Source organism: Quercus lobata, chromosome 3 (assembly GCF_001633185.2).
Source record: "Quercus lobata isolate SW786 chromosome 3, ValleyOak3.0 Primary Assembly, whole genome shotgun sequence".
Lineage (NCBI taxonomy): Eukaryota > Viridiplantae > Streptophyta > Magnoliopsida > Fagales > Fagaceae > Quercus > Quercus lobata.
Window position 1 is genome coordinate 18,126,417 of NC_044906.1, and position 24,441 is coordinate 18,150,857.

The 24,441-nt window shown below is 33.6% G+C and overlaps 1 protein-coding gene across 1 annotated transcript; it reads left to right on the plus strand.

The window, feature by feature from the left end:
• Positions 1-454: 454 nt before the first annotated feature.
• On the plus strand, positions 455-11,219 carry LOC115981486. Its single transcript, XM_031103659.1, has 11 exons — positions 455-761; positions 3,133-3,302; positions 4,575-5,256; positions 5,399-5,483; positions 5,698-5,785; positions 7,384-7,568; positions 8,571-8,703; positions 9,168-9,304; positions 9,392-9,466; positions 10,127-10,246; positions 10,573-11,219. Exons 1-11 carry the CDS (start codon positions 652-654, stop codon positions 10,669-10,671), a joined length of 1,884 nt encoding a protein of 627 aa, XP_030959519.1. The 5' UTR covers positions 455-651; the 3' UTR covers positions 10,672-11,219.
• Positions 11,220-24,441: the final 13,222 nt, after the last annotated feature.

Consider the following 24,441-nt stretch of genomic DNA (forward strand, 5'->3'; position numbering starts at 1 on the left):
TCACAATTATGATTTTATTTCTTAAATCTAACCATGAATATAATGCTATATCTCACTAATTTGGGTAGTATATAATTCCCTCGATTTTTTTAAGATGTAAATCTCTCATTTCTTCAAGTATTTCTATTTCTCTAGGGTTTCCAAAAACATAAAGCTCTCACTCATTCGGATAGTTTTGGTCATAATTCCATTAGGTTTTCTAAGGCATAAATCTCTCGCTCATTAAAATTCTAGATACCTACATTAAAAAAAGTAATTGCAAAAGTTAAAGATGTATTTACTATTTTGTATTTATCTTTACTTGAAAAATAAAAGACAGATACAACCTTTTTCGAAAGATAAAGCCAAAACAAATGGTAAAATGTCCAAAATGCCCCCTCTGATCCTCAACGTGTTGCCCTCATCCCTTCTCTGCAAAGACTGTATATATCTCTAACTCCCTCGGCGCACGTTAGCCACCACTAACACTAATTTCACACAGCTCTCTCTCTCTCTCTCTCTCAGCGAAGAGAAGGGAGCAAAGAAAACCAAAATTGCCTTATTAGGAAAAGATCTGGTGGGCCCGCCCACAGCTTAGCATTGCCTCTTACCCCATTTTATTATTATTATTATTATTATTTATTTATTTTTCAAGGCTCAATCCGTTACCGAATGTGTACATATACGAAGTCCTATATATACAACTTCGCAGCACAACTTCACACTCACAAAAATAGAGAGAGAAACCGAAGCTTTAAAAATTCATTCAGTCTCTCACTTCGGTAAGTCTCTTCGTTTACTTTTTCTCATTTTCTTATTCGCTGTTTGGCTGCTGAGAAAGTTTTCGAAAATTTTGTTGTGGAAATTGTTTTTGTTGCTTTTAAGCTTAGTATTTGTGTGTCTCTCTACGTGTATTTTTTTTTTTTTTTTAATTTTTTTAAAAAATTTCATTTTCTTTTGCTTCATTGTTTGGTACAGAGGAACTGTGGAACTGAGCTAAATGATTGCATTGTGTTGAGCTGAGTTGAGTTGATTTTTGTTTCGGTGAAAGGCTTGTTTTGACTTTGTAGTTTTCCATGCGTTTTTCTCTGGAAACAAACAGGCTAAAATGTGTCAGATCTTTTGCTTAAATGCTTGATGAGTGCTCATTATCATGTGTTTGAGTGATTTTATGTGTTAGTGTTTGCTAATGTAGGTGTTAGTGAATGATTTACTGAGTTATTGCTGTTTTAGTTAGTTGTGGCTCTTGTGAGCCATGGTTGATTATGGTTAGGTTCGACTATTTTGGTCCAATATAGTAGCTTTACTAGTCTAGGGGGAAAAAAACAAGGAAAACAAGTTTTATCTTCTGTTTGGTTCCCGAGAAAATGGAGGAAAAAAGTGTGAATGTTTGTATATTTTAGCAATAATGAGAAAGAAGAATGGTTACCACAGTAACCACAGTAACCACACACGCACTAAATGAGCAGCATGCCCGTTTGCATGGATTAATTGATAAAATGATTGTAAAATTAACCAAAAAAAAAAAAAAATTATATTAATGAATTTTCCTAGATATGAATGATTTACTGAGTTACTACTGTTTTAGTTAGGTTAGTTGTGACTTGTGAACTATGGTTGATTGTGGTTAGGTTCAACAATTTTGGTCCAATATAGTTGCTATACTTTTCTAGGAAAAAAAAAAAAGGGAAAACAAGTTTCACCTTCTGTTTGGTTCCCGAGAAACTTGGGGAAAAAAGTGTGAATGTTTTGTATATTTTAGCAATAGTGAGAAAGGAGAACGGTTACTACACACACACGCTAAATGAGCAGTATGCCTATTTCAATGCATGGATTAATTAATAAAATGATTGTTAAATTAACAATTTATATTAACAAAATTTCCTAAATATGAATTTGTATTGATCTAGAAATCATTATAAATAAGAAGAGAAATATCAATTTGTATTAAATAGAAATTTTTGTAGCAAAAGTTTCTAATGGAATAAAGTAGGATATGTGTGTGTATGTGTCATATACAAGGAAAATGCTAGAAACAAAAAGAAATTTAATTTTAGAGTGCTATGGTTTTTGTTGTTGCTCAATGTTATAGTGTGTATTTGTTTGGGTTTAGTGTTTGATTCTTGTTTTCTTTGTGTCCCAAATTGTATGGCTATGATGTGGGGTATGTGTGAAATAGTTGGAGCTAGTTGAAAGTGAAATTGGGTGAGCACAGTTCCATTAAATATTTGCTAAGAGTACTGTTGTCTGTTAAGGCAGAATTAAGAATGCAATTATGAGGTTATTAAAAGACTTTGGTCTTTGTTTTAAATCAAGGGTGTGTTAGTTCACTGATAAAACTTATTCTAACAGATGGTTGTGAGTTAATGGTCGAATCCAATCATTCCCTAACACAAGTGTGATTATTGTGGGGGAATTAAGATTTGTTCATCAATAGTTTTGTACTTTAGTTTTGGTGATTGTGGGAGTTGAAGGATATGGAAGAGTATGAGAACTGAGATGGAACAGGATATGGCAGGCCACTGACCATAGTGCACGAAACCACCTAGCAATGGCATTGCTCACCTATTTAACTTATGTAGATTCTGTAGTAAGTCGTAAAATAGATGATTTATACAGGGCTAAAAAGTCCCATAAACTAAATGTCTTTGATTTTACTTGAGGAATGAGAACTCAAATGCCAACTTAAATCATTAATCCCGTTACACCAGGCTCTGGAGCTATCTGCATATGGATCTCTGTTTTACTTTATACATATCTGAGTGTCTTCTGCTTTATTGTAAAAGCAGCTTGTCTTTTTTCTGTTGGCACGTTCATTTTACTCCTTAAGTTATGGTATTCGAACGGTATTTCTTCTTATGGGTGGAGGATGGCCTTTTAGATTATGCTGAATTCTTTGCCTTATAGCTCAATTGATACCTCTTAGTGTTTACAACAAAGACATCCAAAGTTCAAATACCTCCACACTCAGCTATTGAATTATGAAAAGAAAAAAAAGTTTATACTGGGTTCGTTTACTTTCTGTGACATGATCTAGAGGACAGATAGTTGTTGGGTTACAGTTTCTGTATTGGATATATGGTCAAGTAATACTTAACATGAGTTCTTCCATTTATGTTTTATCTTCAAATTAATTTTTCATTCTGTTTCTAGGATCATAGCTGGTTTTTCTGGCATGGGCTTGGAGGAAAGACCTATGGATCTACACAAGAAGAATGACAAAACTGACCAAACAGGGACCATATGTGTGCATGCCTTTTCTGATCTAACCTATATGTCTCCAGTGGTATTCTTATACCTCCTGAAAGAATGTTATACTCATGGTATGATTTTTCTTCCAATCATCACTAGTTTCATTCAATCATGCAACTGCTTTGGATGCCTATTAGAAATTAAACTGTCTCCTTTTCTTTATATTTTTTGTGTTGAAAGTATTTGCTCTGAGCTTTGAACCTTAAACTGGTTGTTTGGATGGGGATTATGCTATAAATGGAAATGGGAATAAATTAGGAGATTCTCTTTAAGGAAAAGAAAGGAGGAAATAGTTTTGTTCTTCTCTCCCAAAGGAAAAGCATTCTACCTGTTTTTGGGCGGAGTGCTTGATTCGCTTCATTGAATATGGTGAAATTTTATAGAGAAGAATACATAAAATCCCCATGGTTTTTCCTTAAAACATGGAATCCCCTTGAGGTTTTGAGTGTAACACTTAGCCCCTTGTGGTATTGTTGTGTAATACTTATCCTCCAGGGCATTTCTGTTCCCTAAGGTTTTTGAGTGTAACACCCAGCCCTTGTGATATTGTTTTATGTGAAAATTTACATTTTTACATAAAACAAAATCATAGGGGGCTTTTGTGCTTCACTCAAAAACTTCAAAAGGGTAAGTGCAATACAATTAACAGTATACACATAAAACATTACCACATGGTGGTTTAGTTTTGCACTCGAAACTTAGGTGGGTTCGTGTTTTCTGGAGAAACCATAGTGGGCTTTGTGTACTTTCCCCAAATTTATATTTATCCCTCTTTCTTTAAAAGCCATAATAAAAAGAGAAGTAGCTAATAGTCAAATTATTTTTTAAAAAAGTTTAACTTTCAATTCCTTTCTTTATAAGTTCCCAAACACACTAGAAGGAGAATACCACAATCCCTTCTATTCATCTAAATTCATTTTTCCTTATCATCCCTTCAAGCTAGTGTGGTGGTATACTGCAAGACTCATTGTTGGAACACGGCTAAATGTCACCCTGCTTGGATGCTCTTGGTGTCATAAAGTTGGTCTTAGTAGAGTGATTTGAAATATTTTTCCCTACAGAAATGAGGTATGGTCTAATACTTTGGTCTTGTTATTGAACCTAATTTTTAGGTTATATGGTTAGATCAGCTTCGTGTAGGTTAAGTTTTTTTACAACTCACTGCAGTGTCCTCTGGATCTTGCTGGTTTCCTAATATTTCTAGGACACCTCCACATCGCAATTCATTTTTGGGACCTTGTTTGGTTGGCCTTTTAGTGCACGTATTTTGTAGGACTGTTTTTTCAGTATTTCATTCCATGCTTCCTTTTGCATAATTGTTTCTTGTTGATTCCATTTCATAGGCACATTGAAGGCAACTACTAAGTTCCGAGCTCTTCAACATCAGGTTTATCAAGTGCTGCATAATGATCCGCAACCTGGACCATCTACTTTTGTTATTCAATGTCTCTATGTCTTGCCCATATTTGGCATATATTGTGAAGGCTTCAGTCATCTTATAGTATCTGCTCTACGTCGTTATCTTAAATTAGCAACCAACCAAGCAGATTCCTTGGAGGCAAAAGACCTTGCTGGTCAATTATTTCTTGATATTGTAGGGGGCTTTCTCAACCATGATGAGAGGATTGTTGTAAAGATTCTTGAAGTCTTTGATGTCAAATTAATCAACATTGGGAAATTCATGTGCCATGCAAAGGAAATGAATGATTCTAGCGGTGATGCAGCAAAGAAATTTGTTGAGCAATACATTTTTGGATTGGTAGAATCCCAGTCATACATGACAGCGGTCTCACTATTAGAGCAATTTTCCATCCGCCAGTCTGGAAAGTCTTTTCTCTTTACTATGCTACAGAGCAAAGAATTCAAAGCTGCAGACAAGTGGGCAACATTTATGGGAAAACAAATGTTATGTGTACTTGTTCAGGAATACATTGATAGGAACTTGCTAAAGCATGCATACGATATTATAAAGAAAAACAATCTCCGCCAGGAGTTTCCCGATGTATATCACAAGTGTAAAGAAAGGTATCTTAAACAGTTTATATATTCTTCTGACCCATTCAACTCTCTCTCTTGGTAAAATTCCGTTTGATATATTTTGAACACCCTTAGTTCCCACCTTTACCTGAAAAAAATTAAAAATAAGAATGAATATTCAACATTGCAGCTCACTGAAGAAGCTAGCAGAAAAAGGATGTTGGGAAGTTGCAGAGGCAAAGACAAATGGTGATAGACAACTTCTTGAATATTTGGTTAGTAGCTTTTGACATGAGTAACCTTTACATTTTTCTATCTTGCTTTTACTTCCTTTGAGCTGAGGTTTGTCAAAACAATGGTGGTAAGACCTATAAAAATTGTAGTATTATTGTTTGGAGCTATAGTTACAATTTATTCATTTGATATGCTCCCTTCTTTTTTGGGTTATTTTCTCTACATTATATACATTGATTCTATTATATTTTTAAGATTTATTTGGCAATGGAAGCTGGGTACTCAGAGAAGGTCGATGAATTGTGTGATCGATACTCCCTTACCGGTTTTCTGGATGTCAAAGGTATGTTCTATTTTCCATGGTCATTAATGTCTTTATACTTGGGCATTCTTCAATTTCATTTGTGCCATCAACAATGGCTGGAGATTAGCCTCTTTTAGATAATTCAAAAATATTTCTTCACATTTGGCCTCAACCAATGCTGCAGCTTTCGGCCTCCTTCTCATTGTTTTTTAATCCTAAAATTTTATATCTTCATTCCTTCTGGTAGTGCATTTACTGGTTTGCATTGCTCCTAAATGCACCACCTTAATATTTCCTCCCATTTCCATAGTTATGCGACCTTTAACTTGTCATGCACATAACAAACTCAAGCTATGATACCTTTGAATTTTCTTTTCTTTTAAGAAAATCTGTATTTTTGCATCTCATACTTTTGATTAAAGCTCCTTAATTTATAATTGCTCTCATCTACCCCTACAATCAACAAAAGATAAACGCAAACTGGGCTCAAAGCATCTTCATCATATGAAGAAAAAGAACAAAAGGAATCAAATCATTTTTGATAGTTACAATGGGGAGAGGGGATTTACTTATCAAAAAAAAAAAAAATGGGGAGAGGGGATTAAAGCCCTGGATCTCTTGGAAAGACTAGGAGGTGCCAACCAGTTGGGCTAACAAGGCTCTTGGCCAAAAGGAATCAAATCATTACAAGCATGAAATGTTGTCTTTAACCTTTTATTGTTAAGTCTTACTTATCAATCTTTTTGGAGATGCCTATTATTCTCTGCTCTAGTGAAATTTCTAATCCATCTTAGACATATCTTTGCTTCTCGGCTTAATCTAATAAATGTGTCATTGCTGATACCCAACTTTTTTGATGCAGAGCTGGTAGGGTAGAAAATAGAAATATAAAGATGAAAATAGGGAATGGGTCACAAGACTCTAGGCTTCACCTCCTAAGGTTACCTAGAGTGTGTTTGGCATGAGCTTGTAAACTCAGTTTTTAGCTTTTAGCTTTTTTTAGCTTCTATGTACAGCTTTTTAAAACCTTACATTTTTCCCGCATTTTCTCACATTTTCAAATTTTTTCCAAGGTACAAGCATACTTTAGCACACTTTTAGCAAAAAAATTTCAGTTTCAGCTAAATATGCTATTCCCAAACAGACCCTTAGAATCACCCCAAGCTGTAGGTAAATCTCAAATCAGAAAATTCTTATTCAAATTGCACTACTCAAACTATTTCTGGAGCCTTTTTTAAATAGGCTTCAAGGCATCATCGGTGGAGTCACAATCAAGCCACAATTACATTACATAAAATTCTCAACCACAATAAAGCCCAAATTCAAATTGAAATCTGGTGTCTCAAACCTAATAAAATAAACATTAATTCTGGTTGCATTTCCTGCATCATTTTTGCTCCTTGGAATATAGCTACTATTTTGCTTCTTTGCAGCAATAATAGGACATTGCATAGAATAGCATTTTGTGGCCCTTTATATCCAAAGGAACTTGTTTTACTTTATGTTCATCTAAAGGAACTTGTTTTACTTCATTTCAATTCTGAAGTATGACTTGTAAATGTGAGCATTGTATCTTGGTTTTCTTTGTTGAATACACACAAACAGACCCTTATGTGTTACCGTTTGATGTTTTACAGTGCGTGAGGCAAGTCTTCTGCAAAATCGTTTTCTGCATCTTAATGAGTTAGCTGTAGAAGAAATCATATGGGTTGATGAAGTTGATGGTTTGCGTAATGCAACGTGCCATATTGAGGGGTGTAAAGTCTTGGGTCTTGATTGTGAATGGAAGCCCAATTATGAAAAAGGGAGCAAACCAAACAAGGTAATCAGCTTGATCTTCTATTTCTCCCTCTCTGGGTTTCTATACTGTATCCTTAATATCTATATATATGTTGTCATGTTACTATTTTATTAGAAAAAAAGAAAAAGGTGCATATTTTTGAAAAATCATGGAGTTATTACATTGGAAGTATTTTCACTTACCTATGCATTTTGCACTTTAAAATTACTGAAGTAGTTTTGTGCACTTACAGGTTGTCATATTAATATTGGGCCTTAAATTTAATCATTCCTTTCTTCCTTAAATTTAGCATATATATTACTTTAGTTCTTCATCTTACAATATCTAGTAGTTTAACCTAGGTTAGATTGACATTTGGTGGAAGGCCAATTTTTCTTTAGTTCAGATCTTGCATTAAATTTATGGGTTATTTCACCAATGTATTCTGATATTGAGTAGAAACCTAGTTCAATTTATTCTCAACCCCCCTCCCCCCCTCTCTCCAAAGTGAATAACAGCCATTTTTGGAACATCAAATACAACAGAAGGTGGAATGCTAGATGAGGATGTATCTTTCTACAAGTGCAGTAGCAGTGGAGTTGGAAGTCTGTTAGTATTGATGTTGTAGCACCTGGGGTTAAATGGGTTTGATTTGACTACTAAAAGTGTGGGTTGTCAGTTGTCTAGATTATTGTTTTAGGGGTAAGAAAAATATACAAAAATGATGAATAAAAAGGTGAATTTGAAGTGAAGGACAAAAAGAGTTGACCTTGTACCTCAATTCTTTGGGGTAAAATCACAAAAATGACCATGCATGGTTGGGAGATGTTTATTAGTGTGGTATATCTGTTGTCATCCACAATCAGATGGATGGTTATGATGTTTTGTCCCTTGCAAGAATTTGCTCTTGCCCATCATGATACTTGGAGAATGCTGTATCGTTTGATTCTGCATTTTTTGTTCCCTTTGTTAGTGTTAGAATTGTGCTGTTAAATGATTTAATTTACCAACAATTTGTAAAAATGACTTTGTTCCATGTTTCAGGTGTCTATCATGCAGATTGCTTCTGATAAGATGGTTTTCATCTTTGATCTGATAAAGTTATTTGAAGATGTGCCTGACATCTTAGACAACTGTCTGGCCCGCATTTTGCAGTCCCCTAGCATTCTAAAACTTGGTACGAGAAATCTAGATGCATGAGTATGGTAGAATGACTTGTGAAACCATAGCAATGAGTTCTAGCTTAAATGGCACCTCCTTCCCTTACAAGAAACGGTGGAGAGTAAGGTTGTCGGTTCAAAACCCACTTACCAAAAAAAAAAAAGAATGACTCTGCAAAGCCTTCTAGAAATGTATATCTTCAAAAGAATTTATCTAATCTATGATTCTGAAACCAAAAAATCCTTGTAATCCCTGTGATTTTTTACATTTGTTTCAATTGACTGTGTAAACGACTTTTAGGAAAGGTTAATCAAATTATTGGATAGGAAATAGTTGGGGGCATAGGTGTTTCTGTGAGATGTGAGTTTTGTTTGTAATGTTATGGTGTGGTTGGGAATTTCATCTATACTACAATATCTTGTTCTTGTTTTGTCAGCATTTATATGGACATGGCTGATTTTTTATTTATGTACCTTGTAGGCTATAATTTTCAATGTGATGTAAGACAGTTGGCTCATTCATATGGAGATTTGGAGTGTTTCAAGCACTTTGAAATGCTACTGGACGTTCAGAATGTGTTTAAAGAACCTCGAGGTGGCCTATCTGGGCTTGCAAAGGTAAATTAAGCATTTAATTTGCTTCAGCTCCTTGTGTAATCTCCTGTAATCATTGGACATAATCTCTTGGTGATTATTGCATACTAGAAAATATTGGGAGCTGGTTTGAACAAGACAAGACGTAATAGCAACTGGGAGCAACGACCTTTGACTAAGAATCAGGTAACTTCATTTTCTTATGTTCTGTAACAATTTAACTTCCTGTAACTGCATGAGGAAGACCATTAGGAAAGAGAAGTACATAAACCTACTCCTGTAGGGCAAAGTAAAAGATCTCCTTTCCCTTCCACTTTCAATCAGCATCTATTCATGCTTGCAGTCCAATAATATCTGGTCTTATCCCAGAAAAGATGCATCAAATAAAATATGTATTGCGATGTGAAACTATCTAGTACAACCCCCATTAAACGTAAATAAAGAGCTCTTGCATATCTATTACGTAGTGGATTTGGAGCAAATAGTGATGGCTGCTTGCCATTTGGGAACTCATTAACTTCTTATTTTTCCAAACTGGACATATTTCATAACATGGGAAAGGAAAAGACTTTTCACATATTCCATGCAAAGTAAAAGTTTAGTTAGAATTGTTTGAATCTAAGGTCTTATTACTTTTAAGAAATGGGACCTAGTAAATTGCTGTTTGTAGGCATGCGTGTTTGGTACTTTCAACTCAAGAGAGCTGATTTTTCTAAGGAGTTGAGTATCTGGTTTTCCTTATAGATTCTATCGTGATTGTAGTTTAAGATCCGAAAATCATTAATGCTTGAACTATAGATTCATCCGTAATAACTCTACGAAACTAAAACAATATTTTGGATGCAGCTAGAATATGCTGCTCTGGATGCTGTCGTACTGATTCACATATTCCGCCACGTAGGCAGTCATTCTCAACCTGCTACTGGCACCGAGGGGCATGAAAAAATTGAGTGGAAATCCTACATTGTAAGTATAGATGACAGAACTACCGTCTGCTGGCAAACTATTTAACTTACATCTCTCTCCTCTCCCTTCTTGTTGTATCAAGCTTAATGTTTGAAGAGGACGTGTGTTTTGTATTTGCACATGCATTATCCCATTATGTGTATGTATGTGTGTGATCTCTGTGGTCGTGTTTAGATAATTTAGTACCAGGTCAGAGCACGGGTAATCAGTAGGTTTGCATGAAAGCATGAATATATGCCATGTCACCAACTTTAGGCAGTGTAGAAAAGTTGCATGCATGTGTTTTATTTTGTTAAAGCCTTCTCTATATTCTGGACTAATGACAGGTTTCCCAAATGGATAACATCAAGAAGCCCAAAAAGGGAATGAAAAGTAAAAAGCAGCCAAAAGAAGCTCAGATCGATGAGCATTGTCAATCAAGTTAGTGCAATGTTGCAGAATTTTCAGCCCCAATTGCATTAGTCCATAGTAATCTGTAAATATTTTCATGTAGTTGAAGAAGGCACTGCCATTTAGAACTGTTGCTGTATATATCTGCATGTTTATAATGGGTATTTCTTTATGAAAGAATGAGAGTTCTTCCCTATGCTATTAAGTATATATAATCCGCTATGTAACTTTTTCCCTGCTTCTACTTAAGAAAACAAAATATGTTGGTACAAAATGTGAAAGGGACGACATGTTAGGGAACTGTCCATCTTCTTCGCTGGTTGTGTTTGGGAGCTGTTTTCCATGGAAGGAAATACACAGAACTAGGAAGCATTTATCTACTGCCTCCTTATCCCCACTTTTTGATGGGCACCTATATTTACTGCCCTTGTATTTTGTTGAAAGAAAAACTCAAAGCTCGTTGGTTTCTATTCTCAGGAACATGTTAGGAAGTCAATCCACTAATTTGCATCAGGTTTGGCTCGATTTTATGTTTGTTCTCACTTAAATTGAACAAATTCCTTGAGTTGGCTTGGGACTGTTATATACTTGTAAAAATGCTTGCTTGCTACATTACATTAAAGGGAAAAATGTGAGAATTCGTAGCATTCTATCATATATATGATGATTTCCGATAGCTCAGGCCTTATTCCTCAAATTCACCACTGCTCACTGCTCACTACTAGATCATAGTAGCATAAACTAAAGAGTGAGCTTTTGCCATGTGCTTTCCTCTTTTGCCACGTCACAATTTATTTTCAAATATTAAGAGCAAAAACTTGGCTATTGTTTTTTAGCTTTTGTACCATGTCAAAACTTCTTTAAAACTTCTTTAAGACCATTTAGTAATAACGTTATAGATTGTAACATCTAACTTTGGTTGATTTAAGTTTTTCTCCTAATTTTACTTTAAAAGGAAACTGATCGTTTAACTTCTATTCGTTTTCAGTTCTATCTTTTAGCCCACTTCGTTTAGTGGGTTGTCGAGTTTCATCTCATACATCGTTCTTTGATATATTTAAAATTATAAATTAAGAAAATAATAAAATGAGTTGAAAAAAAGAGTTAATTTGGTTTTCACTAATTCAGAGAATAAAAAGAACTGGCATATAACCTCCCAAAAAATGATAAAATGATATAAAGAGAAAAATTGGATAATTGTATCAATTATATACTTAGACCATCTTCAATAGGTCACTTCTTTGAGGAATGAATCTTATGATGTGCCATTAAAGTCATTACCAAATTATTGAATAAAAATATATTTAATTTCTCTTATGTTGACATTTATACTAATATAGAAGAGGATTTTTCTATTTGGATTGGATTTTTATGTGGTTTAAACTTCAGAAATACCCTTAAATATTATGTTTAATTGGGAAAAAAATTTGAGGACAATTCGGTAAAAATATATCTCCAACTTCATTTAAAATGTCTACAAAATAAGACACTCTTCTACTAATTCATTTATTTAAAATAAACTTATCCCATTTTTTTTAAAGTAAAATGATGACACTGGACCAAAAGAGAAAAAAAAACAGCATCGCACGCTCGCACACACAAAACGGGTATGATAAAAACTAGTGGTAAAAATGTTGTAAAACAACGACCTAAAATATTGTAAAACAAGGACCAAAGAAATCGGAGAAGAATTTTGACCAGTAAATGCCATCCCCTGAATTCATGATCTATCTTAATGCCTACACTCTCGTCCAACACACAAAAAAAAAAAAAAAAACACATCTTTTCTCTCCACCTCTCTTTCCCTTTATTAAAGGAATTTTTATTACCAAACCTTTATGCTCTTCCTCTGTCTCTCCCTCTCTTTATCTCTATGTCCCTTTAACAAACATCCTTGGTACATGAAATAAAAGGAAAAGAGGAGAGATAGAGGATAGAGATGGAGCATAGCCGGTACCGATCCAATAGAGCCAGAGGCCGGAACCAAGGGATCCTGACAGTGAGGAACTTAGCCGAAAACAAAATTTATGTTGGCTGCCGGCCTCCATTTGATCCTCGCATGATAAATCAACATGGGACTAATAAGTCGTCTAGGACATCCTCTACCTTAGCAGTGAAGAAATGGTGGAATGATCCTGAGTCAAAGAGGAGAAGGAGAGCTGCCAAATATATGCTCTATAGCACTGAATTAGGAAGGATCAGGAGTTCTTGAAAGAAAGAGTACTGTTGCACATCTATTATGTAGTGGATTTGGAGCAAACAGAAATGGCTGCTCGTCCATATCAAGTTTTTTGGTATTCAATGAGTCATGCCAAGCTCTGTGATGGGGTTGTTATTTTGTCGGAATCACTGGCTTGGAAATCATAATTCAGATTTTTGGAATTTGATTTCCAGACTATTCGTCGTTTCTTTGAGGATACTGAGAATACGTTGGTTGAGTTAAAAGATTTATGTTAGCGTAGTCTTTTTTTTATTGGTGTCGGTGCCGGTTTTCTAGTATTTTTACTCTCTTAGAATAGCCTCTTGATTTCTTTTTTTCTCTGTTATTGCTTTCCTGTGTTCATCATTATGAACACCTTGTATTTTCCTTTCCTTTTTTCATCAATAATATTACTCTTATTACCAATCCAAAAAAGAAAAAAGAAATGGCTGCTCGTCATTTGAGAACTTATTAACTGTACATATTTCGTAAGATGGGAAAGGAAAAGACTTTTCACATATTCCACGCAAAGTAAAATTTTAGTTAGAATTTTTTGAATCTAAGGTCTTATTACTTTTAAGAAATGGGGCCTAGGAAATTGCTGTCTGTGGGCATGTGTGTTTGGTACTTTCAACTCAAGAGAGCTGATTTTCCTAAGGACTTGAGAATCTGGTTTTCCTTAAAGAATCTATCATGATTGAAGTTTAAATTCTGAAAATCATTAATGCTTGATCTATAGATTTATCCGAAATAACTATACTTTTTGGAAACTAAAACAATATCTTTGGTGCAGAGCTACAATAAGCTGCTCTGGATGCTGCCGTACTGATTCACATATTAGCAGTTCAGAGCACTGGTAATCAGTAGGGGTTTGGTTTGCATGAAACTGATGAAAGCGTGAATATACGCCATGTTACCAACTTTAGGCAGTGTAGAAACTAGAAAAGTTGCATGCATGTGTTTTATTTTGTTAAAGCCATCTCTATATTTTGGACTAATGACAGGTTTCCCAAATGGATAACATCAAGAAGCCTAAAAAGGGAATGAAAAGTAAAAAGCAACCAAAAGAAGCTCAGATCGATGAGCATTGTCAATCAAGTTAGTGCAATGTTGCAGAATTTTCAGCCCCAATTGCATTAGTCCATAGTAATCTGTAAATATTTTCATGTAGTTGAACTGTTGAAGAAGGCACTGCCATTTAGAACTGTTGCTGTATATATCTGCATGTTTATAATGGGTATTTCTCTATGAAAGAATGAGAGTTCTTCTTCACTAGCTATACTATTAACTATACATAACCTGCTATATGACTTTCTCTTTGCTTCTCCTTAAGAAAACAAAACATGTCGGTACAAAATCTGAAGGGGATGACACTTGTCCTATACAGAACTAGGAAGCATTTTCTACTGCCTCCTTATCCCCACTTTTTTGAGGGGCACCTATATATTAAATCCTGCCCTTGTAGCTAGTATTTTGTTGACAGAAACTCAAAGCTTGTTGGTTCCTATTCTCAGGAACATGTTAGGAATTCAATCCGCTAATTGCGTCACTGCTTGATTTTATGTTTGTTCTCACTTAAATTGAACAAATTCCTTGAGTTGGCTTGGGACTGTTATATACTAGTAAAAATGTTTGCCACATTAAAGGGAAAATGTAAGAATTCGTAGCATTCTATTATATATATATACTAGTATGTAGCTCTGTGTATATGCACGGGTGCAATTAAAAACAATTATAATTATATGGTTCAAATTATAAATTTTTTGTAGAAGTGATTCAAATTATACATGACATTAACTTACACTTTTTTTAAACCATATATTTCTAAAATATGTAATGATATATATATATATATATATATGATTTAGAATTGAATTGGTTTTAGATTCTTCAGTTTTTGCACCCAATAATTCACTTACCACAAAAATTAAAAACTTAGATAGACACATGACAGAAAATAAGACTCCGATTGAAATTCAATTTAGAATCTAATAGGATTTAGACTCTTATTTTTACAATCAATATTCATTAGGTATAAAATTAAAAATTAAATATGACACATGTCGCAAATTGATTTTATCAATGGTGATGAAGCTAGAAATTTTTTTCAAGGGGGCCAAACCATATATATATATATTTATTTATTTATATTTATACATACACATAAAAAAATGTTTATAACATAATTTAACATATGTTATTTTCTTACATTTTAAAATTATTTACATCTTTTTTTTAGATATAAATATGATTGATGTTGACGGTTTGGCTATTGGAGACACCATTCCAACAACTAGCATTGGAGGTTTGATAATTGGATTCATTGTTCCGATGGCTTGAGACACTGTTCTGGCCATCGGAGACACCGCTCCAGCGACGCTCAGAATCAGTTTGCATATGCATAGGCTACTTTGCTCTCCATAGTTGAGATACTTGAGGGAGTATGGACACATCCTTCGAAGATTGAACAAAAGTATCAAGAAAACAAAAACTAATATATATATGAAGAAAATAGGAGACATGGCTTTGCATGGAATGCAACTGCTAATGCTTGGGTGTATTGGCATTCTGTCCAGAACAGAAGTATCGCATTTAAGCTGCATGAATCACTATTAAACCCAACAAATTCCTTATCTATTTGGAACAAATGAGGATTGTTCCTTGATGAATCGATTCTCCTTGCATGCAATTACACATTTGGGAGTCACAAACTATGGGTTGCAATTATGTTCTCAGCATTTCCTTGGATGGAGAAATAACAATTTCAATGCCTATTATAATCACTAGTTACGACCAGTGATACCATTGTGACATTGCCTTTGTAATAGAAGAAAAATCATTCAATTTTTCAACATTATATCTTTGAAGTTTGCGTAGTTCCAAGACTGTTCTACACACACACACAAGCACCCACTTAAAATATGTTTGCAACATGATTTAACATATGTTATTTTCTTACATTTCATAAAGTATTTACATCAAGTGTATATAACATTAACAAAACATAAAGACTCTTAAATCCTAACCATGAAATCCACATTTATGATTTCTTTTAAAAGGAAAAAAAAATTGTCTGTATCTCTAATTTTCTAAAAACATTAAAAAATAAATAAAGAAGGTTTTTACTAAATATATTTATAAACTTTTCTATTTAATATTATATTATAGATGTTTATATATATCGGTGATACAACATTTCCATAAACTCTTTAATAAGAAAAAAAAAAAAAAAACATTTGCATAAACATAAATGTTGTGCAATAAAATTGATTCATGATTCAATTAATATTTGACAATTATTATAACTAGGCTTACGGGTTCCGATCAACCTAAATTGATTGGGTTGACTTTACCTTAGATACTTTTTGGTAGATGTCATTTAGAGTCAATTTTTTAAAACTTATTTAAGACCATTTAGTAATAACATTATATATTGTACCATCTTATTTTGGGCTGATTTTAAGTTTTTCTCCTAATTTTACTTTTTAAAAATATGGGTAAATTACTAAATTACAAATTACCCACATGTAGTTTGGTTGAAGTTTAAGTCTCATACTTGTGGTTTGAAATTTGACACTTTATATACCTGAGGTTAGCTCAGTTAGATTGTTGTAACTCACATATGTTAAAAACAAGATTAAATATGTAATTTTGCTCATCTTTTATGTGTCTTTTCTCCAAAAACATAAAAATACAGGATCAAATAAGATCAAAAAGAATTCAGCGGAACACTTGCATCATAGGATTTCAAACCATAGATAAGTAACTTAAATTTATTTGGTCAAACCACAAGTGGGTAAAGTGTCAAATTTTAAACCATAGGTAGGCAACTTAAATTTTAGCCAAACCATAAGTGGGTAAATTGTAATTTGTCCTAAAAAAATTGATCATATAACCTTCATTCATTTTCAATGCTATCTTTCAGCTCACTTCTTTTAGTGGGTTGTTGTCAAGTGTCGTCTTATACATCATACTTTGATATATTTAAAATTTTAAATTAAGAAAATAATAAAATGATAATAAAAATCTGAAAAAAGGAGTTAATTTGGTTTTCACTAATTCAAAGAAAAATGATAAAATGATATAAAGAGAGAGGTTGGATAATTGTATCAATTATGTACTTAGAGCATGCTCCAGTAGAAAAATTAAACCTCTTTTCTCTCCAAATTTCGAAGAACTACAACTTGAAAATTGAAATAGGCTCCAACAGATTATATATAGCGGCTCTCCACACCAAGAGAGCCACTGCGATACTTTTTTTTTTTTTTTTTCCTAAAAATAAAATATTCATCTCTCCCTCCTTTCTTTCCCATTTTCCTAAAAAAAGAATAAATAAATGGTAACAAAAGAATAATTAAAAAATAGAGAGAATGGAAACTTGAAAAGTTTATTCGAGACTGATTTGAAAATGTGATTAGCTAAATTAGAGGTAAAAAAGAAAAGAAAAAAAAGAATGAGTTGTTGGTTAACATTTAGGTGAAACAGCTAATCTGTTGGAGCACCAGCATCCTACTAGCGAGAGAAATGGAAAAAAGTTTAGACAATTGAATTAATTTCATATATATTGCTTACAGAACATATTAGAGAAATAGTTAGATAAATCTTAGAAACACACATATACATTAAGTGAAACTAAAAAGAAAAGAAAAGAAAAAATCTATAATCCATAACAAATGTTTGATGAATCTTTCAAACAAATTCAATAACTTCATATTTAAACCAACAGTAGTATTATTTAACTGGAAAAATTATTTGATTTCCCATCACCATTTTATCTTGAAATTTTTGTTTTTTCTCCCTTTATGTTAACTTTTTATTTGAAACTCTTTGTCCTCGTTCAATAGGTCACTTCTTTGAGGAATGAATCCTATGATGGGTCATTAAAGACATTATCAAATTATTAAATAAAAATATATTTAATTTCAGGAAATTATTGTGTACTCTCAGAATAACATAAATGCGTACTCCCTCCTTTCACATGAATGATGGGTCTTACTAATTAAAATCATGGTGGGATATACCATTTATGTGAGAGAAAAGAATATGCATTTATGGTACTCTGAAAGTATCTAATAATTTTCCATTAAGATCATGTTGACATGGTAAAAGTATTGCAAAACAAGTACCTAAGAAATTGGAGAAGAATTTTGACCAATAAATGTCATCCCCTGAATTCGTGATCTATCTTAAAACCTCCACTGTCTCCTCCAACACCCCCAAAAAAAAAAAAAAAACACACATCTTTTATATCCACCTCTCAATTCTCTTGACTAAAGGAAGTTATATTACCAAACCCTAACGCTCTTCCTCTCTCTCTCTCTCTCACACACACTTTCTCTCTATGTCCCTTTAACAAACATCCTTAACAAACATCCTTGGGAGCAGGAAATAAAAGGAAAAAAGTAGAAATAGAGGATAGGGATGGAGCATAGCCGGTACCACTCCAATGGAGCCGGAGGCCGGAACACAGAGATCGTGACAGCGAGGAACTTAGCCGAAAACAAAATTTATGTTGGCGGCCGGTCTCGCCCTCCATTTGATCCTCATATGATAAATTACCATGGGACTAATAAGTCGTCAAGGACCCTAGCTTTGAAAAAATGGTGGAATGATCCTGAATCAAAGAGGAAAAGGAGAGTTGCCAAATATAAGCTCTACAGCGCCGAAGGGAAGATCAAGAGTTCTTTCAAGAAAGGGTACTGTTGGATTAGGAGAACATGCATTATGATGGTACGTAGGCTTTGATGATGATGATGATGAGGAGGAGGAGAGAAAGCAAAATAATTGAGAGGAGGGAGGGTGAGAGAAAGAAAGTTTCTAACTTTCTATGCTTTTTCATGCATAATATGTTAGTTGTTATACATATATATATTATCAAAAGCTTTCTCTCACATCTACTCCACCCCCTTTGGCTTTATTTCATTCTTTGATGCGATTTTTTTTGTTTTGTTTTGGATGAGAGAAAAATAATAAAGAGGGAGAAAGAGAGAGAGAGTTCTATGTTTTTTCATGCATGGCATGTTGGTTGTTATTATCAGAAGCCTTTTCTCTTATATATAGTGCTATCCTTTGCTTTGTGCTATTCTCCATTGCGATTTTTTGTTTGTTTCTGGACAAGAGATCATCCCAAGCAAAACATGAATTACCGTTTTCTTAATTTGTTTTGTATGATTTAGATATGAGAGGAAAAAGGAAAGGGGGATGGCTTCGAATAGAAAAAGGGTTACTTGTACTTGAAAAAAAAAGTAGTGAAAAAAAGTTTCAATTAGTGGTTTTATATATCATATTTGAAAGGTTCTGTTTTTCTCTAATATATATCTGATTCCTGGACAAGAAGAACATGGGGCTTTTCATATATGTGGCATATAATGCGAAAGCTTCTACAATTTTTTTGAATGGTTTTCTTTTTGTTGTTGATAATGTCAGAGTGTTTTTTTTTTTTTAATTTATTTATTTAAGGAAAGTTACAACAATGGGAAGGGGTGATTCAAATTTTGATTCTCCTTATTAAGGAGAACATGCAATGAAATTAAATTATAAGACTCTTAGCACTTCTTTTAAATGGTTAATCATCTATTTGGATGTGAAAAATGTTGTCTTTCTCACCTAGCTAATATGCTTGAAAAATATTTTACTCTGATATGCGAAGTTCATGGTAGAACCTAAGGCATTTGCTCCATATCCATAATGGTTACCCTTTATTATAAGATCAAGAACTTAATTAATTTTTGGTGTAGACAGGAATTGAATTTCCACTTTCAGTCTAAACAGCAAGATAAAATTTATTAATTGAACTAAATGAAACTCACCTCCCTAATACATTTTAAGGAACACAAAGATGGTAAATGGACTTGTATTCTAATATCTTTTAATCTATACATTAACAAATCAAATTCAGTCTAAACCACTTGTGAATAAAGTGTGATTATTATTTGTTTTTACGTCTGAGCTTGATATTTTCACTCTAACTAAAGACTATTTTATAACTAACAGATTTCCCAGTTCTCCAAAACACTAACAGATACTATCAGCATCCTCTTGTTTAGTGCTTTGCGGTTTGGTAAAGCATCCCACGCTATTTTCTAGATCAATAACTTTAATTAAATTTCCTCTCACTGGGAAAGTAGGGGACTAGTTTGAAGAAATCTAGTTCTTTGCTCTTAAAGGTAAGTTGATCTTACAGTGGAACCTTTTGCTTTGGTTATGTACCCAGTTTCATTTACCAATCTGGTGGAAGAGCGAAATTCTGGTTTTACAAATACAATTAGCTGTTGCTTGGTCAAAAACTTGGCATCTTATTTCTATCCCAGGTTCTACCATCTTCAAGTACTAAAGTCTATGACCAAATTCAATTCTGGAGGCCTATCTCCTCGAGGCTTTGGAATGAACCCATATAATAGAGTCATCCATGACCATAGGTCATCCCAAATACAGGTAGATGAGTTCGATCCCACTAATAAGCAACTTCCCTTCTTTAAAGTTTCTTTGCTGAAAAATATTTTTCCACAGCCAATAGCCAGTTTTGGGTGAGGGAGCTTATGCATGAAGCTTTTTCCTCTAGGTAGAATCAGTTTTCACCCATATCTATTCTGAGTTTTGAACCAAATTCCAACTCAATTTTGTGATAAGGGCTCCGTTGAAATCTTGTATTCTTCTTATACCCAAAACACATTCTTTAGGCTTGCACAGTGATGCCTAGCTTTTAAGTGGCAAGCACTTCCCATTTGAATTCTCACCCTAAAAGAAAGATCTACAAGCTGCATTAATTTTAATTAGTACACACCATTTTTGGAATTTCAAGGGACGACTTTGTGTATATATGAGTGGTTATTGCCACTGATTTAATCAAAGTGAGACGACCAGCCTGTGAAAGTACCATCTAGCCATTTCGCATAAATTGATAATTAGAGAAAGGAAAGTGTTTTTCATTGTTGTAGCCATGAATGAAATATTCTTCTTCTCAGTAGACTGGAAGGCTAAGAGCATCCACACTAGCTCGTGTAAACTTATCATCTATTTTACACGGAAAAAGCTATTTTTTCTATTTTACACATCTATTTTTATAAAACACCTACATCAGTTCATCTATTATACAATATATTTTATATAAATAATATTTTTATATTCTTTTTTTAATATTATTTCACTTACCCATTTCTTTTTCCAATACCTCCTTTTCTTTCTTCTTTCTTTCTTTTTCCTTGTCTTTGCCGTTTCCTCTTTCTTTTCTTCCTCTTCTTTCTTCTTCTTTTTCTCACGGTCAAAACCCAGAAGCACCAGAGCAAGAACTCCATCAACACCATAGCCATCATAAGCACCACAACGCCTCTCCAATCCACCGATCTCCATCTCTATACCCATTTCTGAATCAACTCTCCCTCTCGGTCTAATCCACACCATCTTGGTCACAAGCACCGATCCACAGCTCCGATCAGGTAAGCACCGATCTCCACAGCTCCGATCCACAAGCACTAATCAGGCAAGACCCATACCCACGAGCTCCGATCAAGCAAGACCCACGAGCTCCGATCGTTCCAGTCAAGCACCGATTGTTCCGATAAGCACCGATCTCTCTTTGTTGTTTGTCTGTTTGGGTTTGTTTGTGTGTGGGTGTGTTTGTGTATCTTTGTGTTTTTTTTTTTTTTTTTTTGGGGCAAGTGTATCTTTGTGTAGATTTGTTTGTGTAGATGTGTTTGGGTTAATTTTCAGTTGATTTTGGGTTAATTTTCTGTTGATTTTGGGTTAATTTTCAGTTGATACTGGGTTGATTTTGGTTAATTTTCAGTAGATGTGTTTGGGTTAATTTTCAGTTGATTCTAGCGTGCAATGGTTGGGGAAGAGAAGTAGTTTGATAGAGGAGAGAGAAAATAAAATAACAAAATCGTTTACACGGTGAACAGTAACCATGTATATATACACGGTTACTGTTCATTTACATAGTCAGGTGTATATTTTGCACAACTTTACACTCACTGATGTGGGTGTTTTTTTGCTCAAAATGTGTAAAACTTGCACCTTTTTCTATTTTAGAAGAGTTTACATGAGCTGATGGGGATGCTCTAATTGTGGCAGAATGGATGGATGAGTTGCCTTTGGTAGAAATAAAAGGGTGTCACTAATGTAGGACATATATTGATAAACTATTTTAGAAAAATTTTTATAAGAAAAAAAAAAGTGACTAATTTTTTTAATAGTTTTTCAATTTTTCATAAATTTTTTTATAAAATGGATGATTAAGGGCATACATTAACTGAACCTGAGATAGAAATAGAGTTTGAGGGCAATAAATGATAATGAGCCAACTCTAGAGGGAAAATAGACCTGGCATGTACTCTGTGGTAAACTTGCCTTCATCCTTTTGGTGTATGTGTGTTTCCCTACAAGCACAACAACCAAAAGGTGTGTAAGATTACAAATTTACTACTTCTTTGATTTCTCCTCCCCTTGCTACCAAACTTTACCTCCCTAGGTTTGATGCTGATGGGTTAGGTCCCTTTGTAAGTTTTTATTGTTATTTTGGTTGGACCCCTTTTGATGTGGTCCTTTTTTGTTAAACCATGTTAGGCTCCTTTGTCTGCAGCATGACTTAAGCTAATTTCCCCAAATTTTAGTGGCTCGTGCTTTTGGGTTTTATTGATTTGGGCCTCTAAGGCCTTTGTAACTTAGTTTTTAAGGTTTGGGCCTTTTGAGAGACCTTAGTTAAAATAATAGTAACAATAAATAAGGCTTGAACAAGAGGCCTTAGGTATTTCCTTAATTTAAATTATGGGATAAAATCAATTACAAAAATCACATGTTCGAAATCCAATGGTTGGTAGCTAGGCTAATTTCTTAAAGCTTTATTGGCATACTGCTTGGGTTTTTATATTTGGGCATTTTGAGATAATAATAATAATAATAATAATAATCATCATCATCATCATCATCACATCAATATATACATCAAAAAAAAAAAAAAATATATATATATATATATATATAAATTGAGACCTTATACGGGAGTGCATAAGGTCTTACCATGTGGTGCTCTAATTTTGTATTTAGCATTTTTTTAACATTTTTTCATTAAGTTTTTGTACTGTTACCAAAAAGTTTGCATTAATTTATTCTACTGTTATCTCATTAATTGTTTGAGCTTACACTTCACCTTTCTCTTTTCTTCATGTCTTTTAGTGTACCCACCATTTTAATATTAAAAACAAAAGCAAAATAATAATTAAAGACTAATAGTAATAATTAACCAAACAAGGCCCTAGAGAGAGATAAAGAAACACGTACATGTTGTGGATTGTTAAATGAAACACATTATTTCACTAATACCAAAATAAAATACTTGAGATTGAAAAAGCATTTGTAAGATAGAGAAAGAGGAATCTGAGGGGCCACCACCTCTGTCATACTGGCTTCCCACTACCATCAAGCCACCGAAACCCCTACGAATAATTTTTTTTTTCTTTTTTCTTCTTAAATTAGGAGATTAAATATGATTTAGGTTTGGGTAATTTAGTTGGATAGTTTTTGTTTTAGGTATATAAGTAGAGAAAACATTTGGTGCATAATGTAAAGCCATATTCTACTATAGATTTAAATCATCTTTAAGACACGTGCATACTTGCCCACACCATATCTTAATGTTGCACTATTAATGAGTGGAAGACGGTGAGAGAGTTAAGCATACTTTTATTTCATGGTATGCAATCTGTGAACACAACACAAATTAGTTAATTTTCATGGTCTTGTTACTCTTTTGCATTTATTTTTGGTTTGTTGATTTAAAAAAAAAAAAAATTAATTTTACCTTAGGAATGCTACAAATGTGCAGTGAACTTACTAAACTAATTTTTAATATCTCAAAATGTATATGTTTCTTTACTCTAATTTAGTTTACTTTTTCTTTATAATATATGTACAACATTCTCCAAAACCGTCTTACATAAAATTATCCGTGTAATGCATGGTAAACTTACTAATAATAATAACAAGAGCCCTTAGAGATTTTCTTACTTTAAAGTAAGGGATAAAATCAATTACACATAAGTAATCAGACCTTAGAAACTCAATGGTTGGTGACAACTCCCTAAAATGAATAAAAAGACTTACACACACATCCTCTCTCAACAACCCAACACCCCCCACACCCCCCCCCCCCCCCCCCCCCCCCCCCCCCAAAAATCACTAAGGCTCCAAAAGTTGGATGGGGGTTGGCCGAAATCTAGGGCCAAAAATTAGGTTAATTGTTTAATTGTTGATTACTTCAAACTTATGTCCTCGTCTCACCCCTCATTCTCTATTTTTTTTTTCTACTTTATATTTACTTATGTATAATTTAATTAGTTATTGTTATTGTTATTAATATTGGTATTGTTGTTGTTATTATTTATGTAGTATACCTTTATTTGTGTGGATCTTTGTTATACTATTTTTTTTAAACCTTTCCAGAAGGTTGTTTGCACAAAAAAACAGAAGGATGAGTTTGTCACACATGACAAATGTAAACAAGATGAATTTGTCAATTATTTATTTATTTATTAAATTGACTATATGAAAAAAAAAAAAAAAAAAAATCTAATTTTACTTGCTATTTTAACAAATCTTTATGGGGTAT

Coding starts and splice junctions, on each gene's coding strand:
- LOC115981486 (XM_031103659.1), top strand. CDS start 652: ATGTGTACATATACGAAGTCCTATATATACAACTTCGCAGCACAACTT. Junction 762..3,132: donor TCATTCAGTCTCTCACTTCG/GTAAGTCTCTTC, acceptor TTCTGTTTCTAG/GATCATAGCTGGTTTTTCTG. Junction 3,303..4,574: donor GAAAGAATGTTATACTCATG/GTATGATTTTTC, acceptor TCCATTTCATAG/GCACATTGAAGGCAACTACT.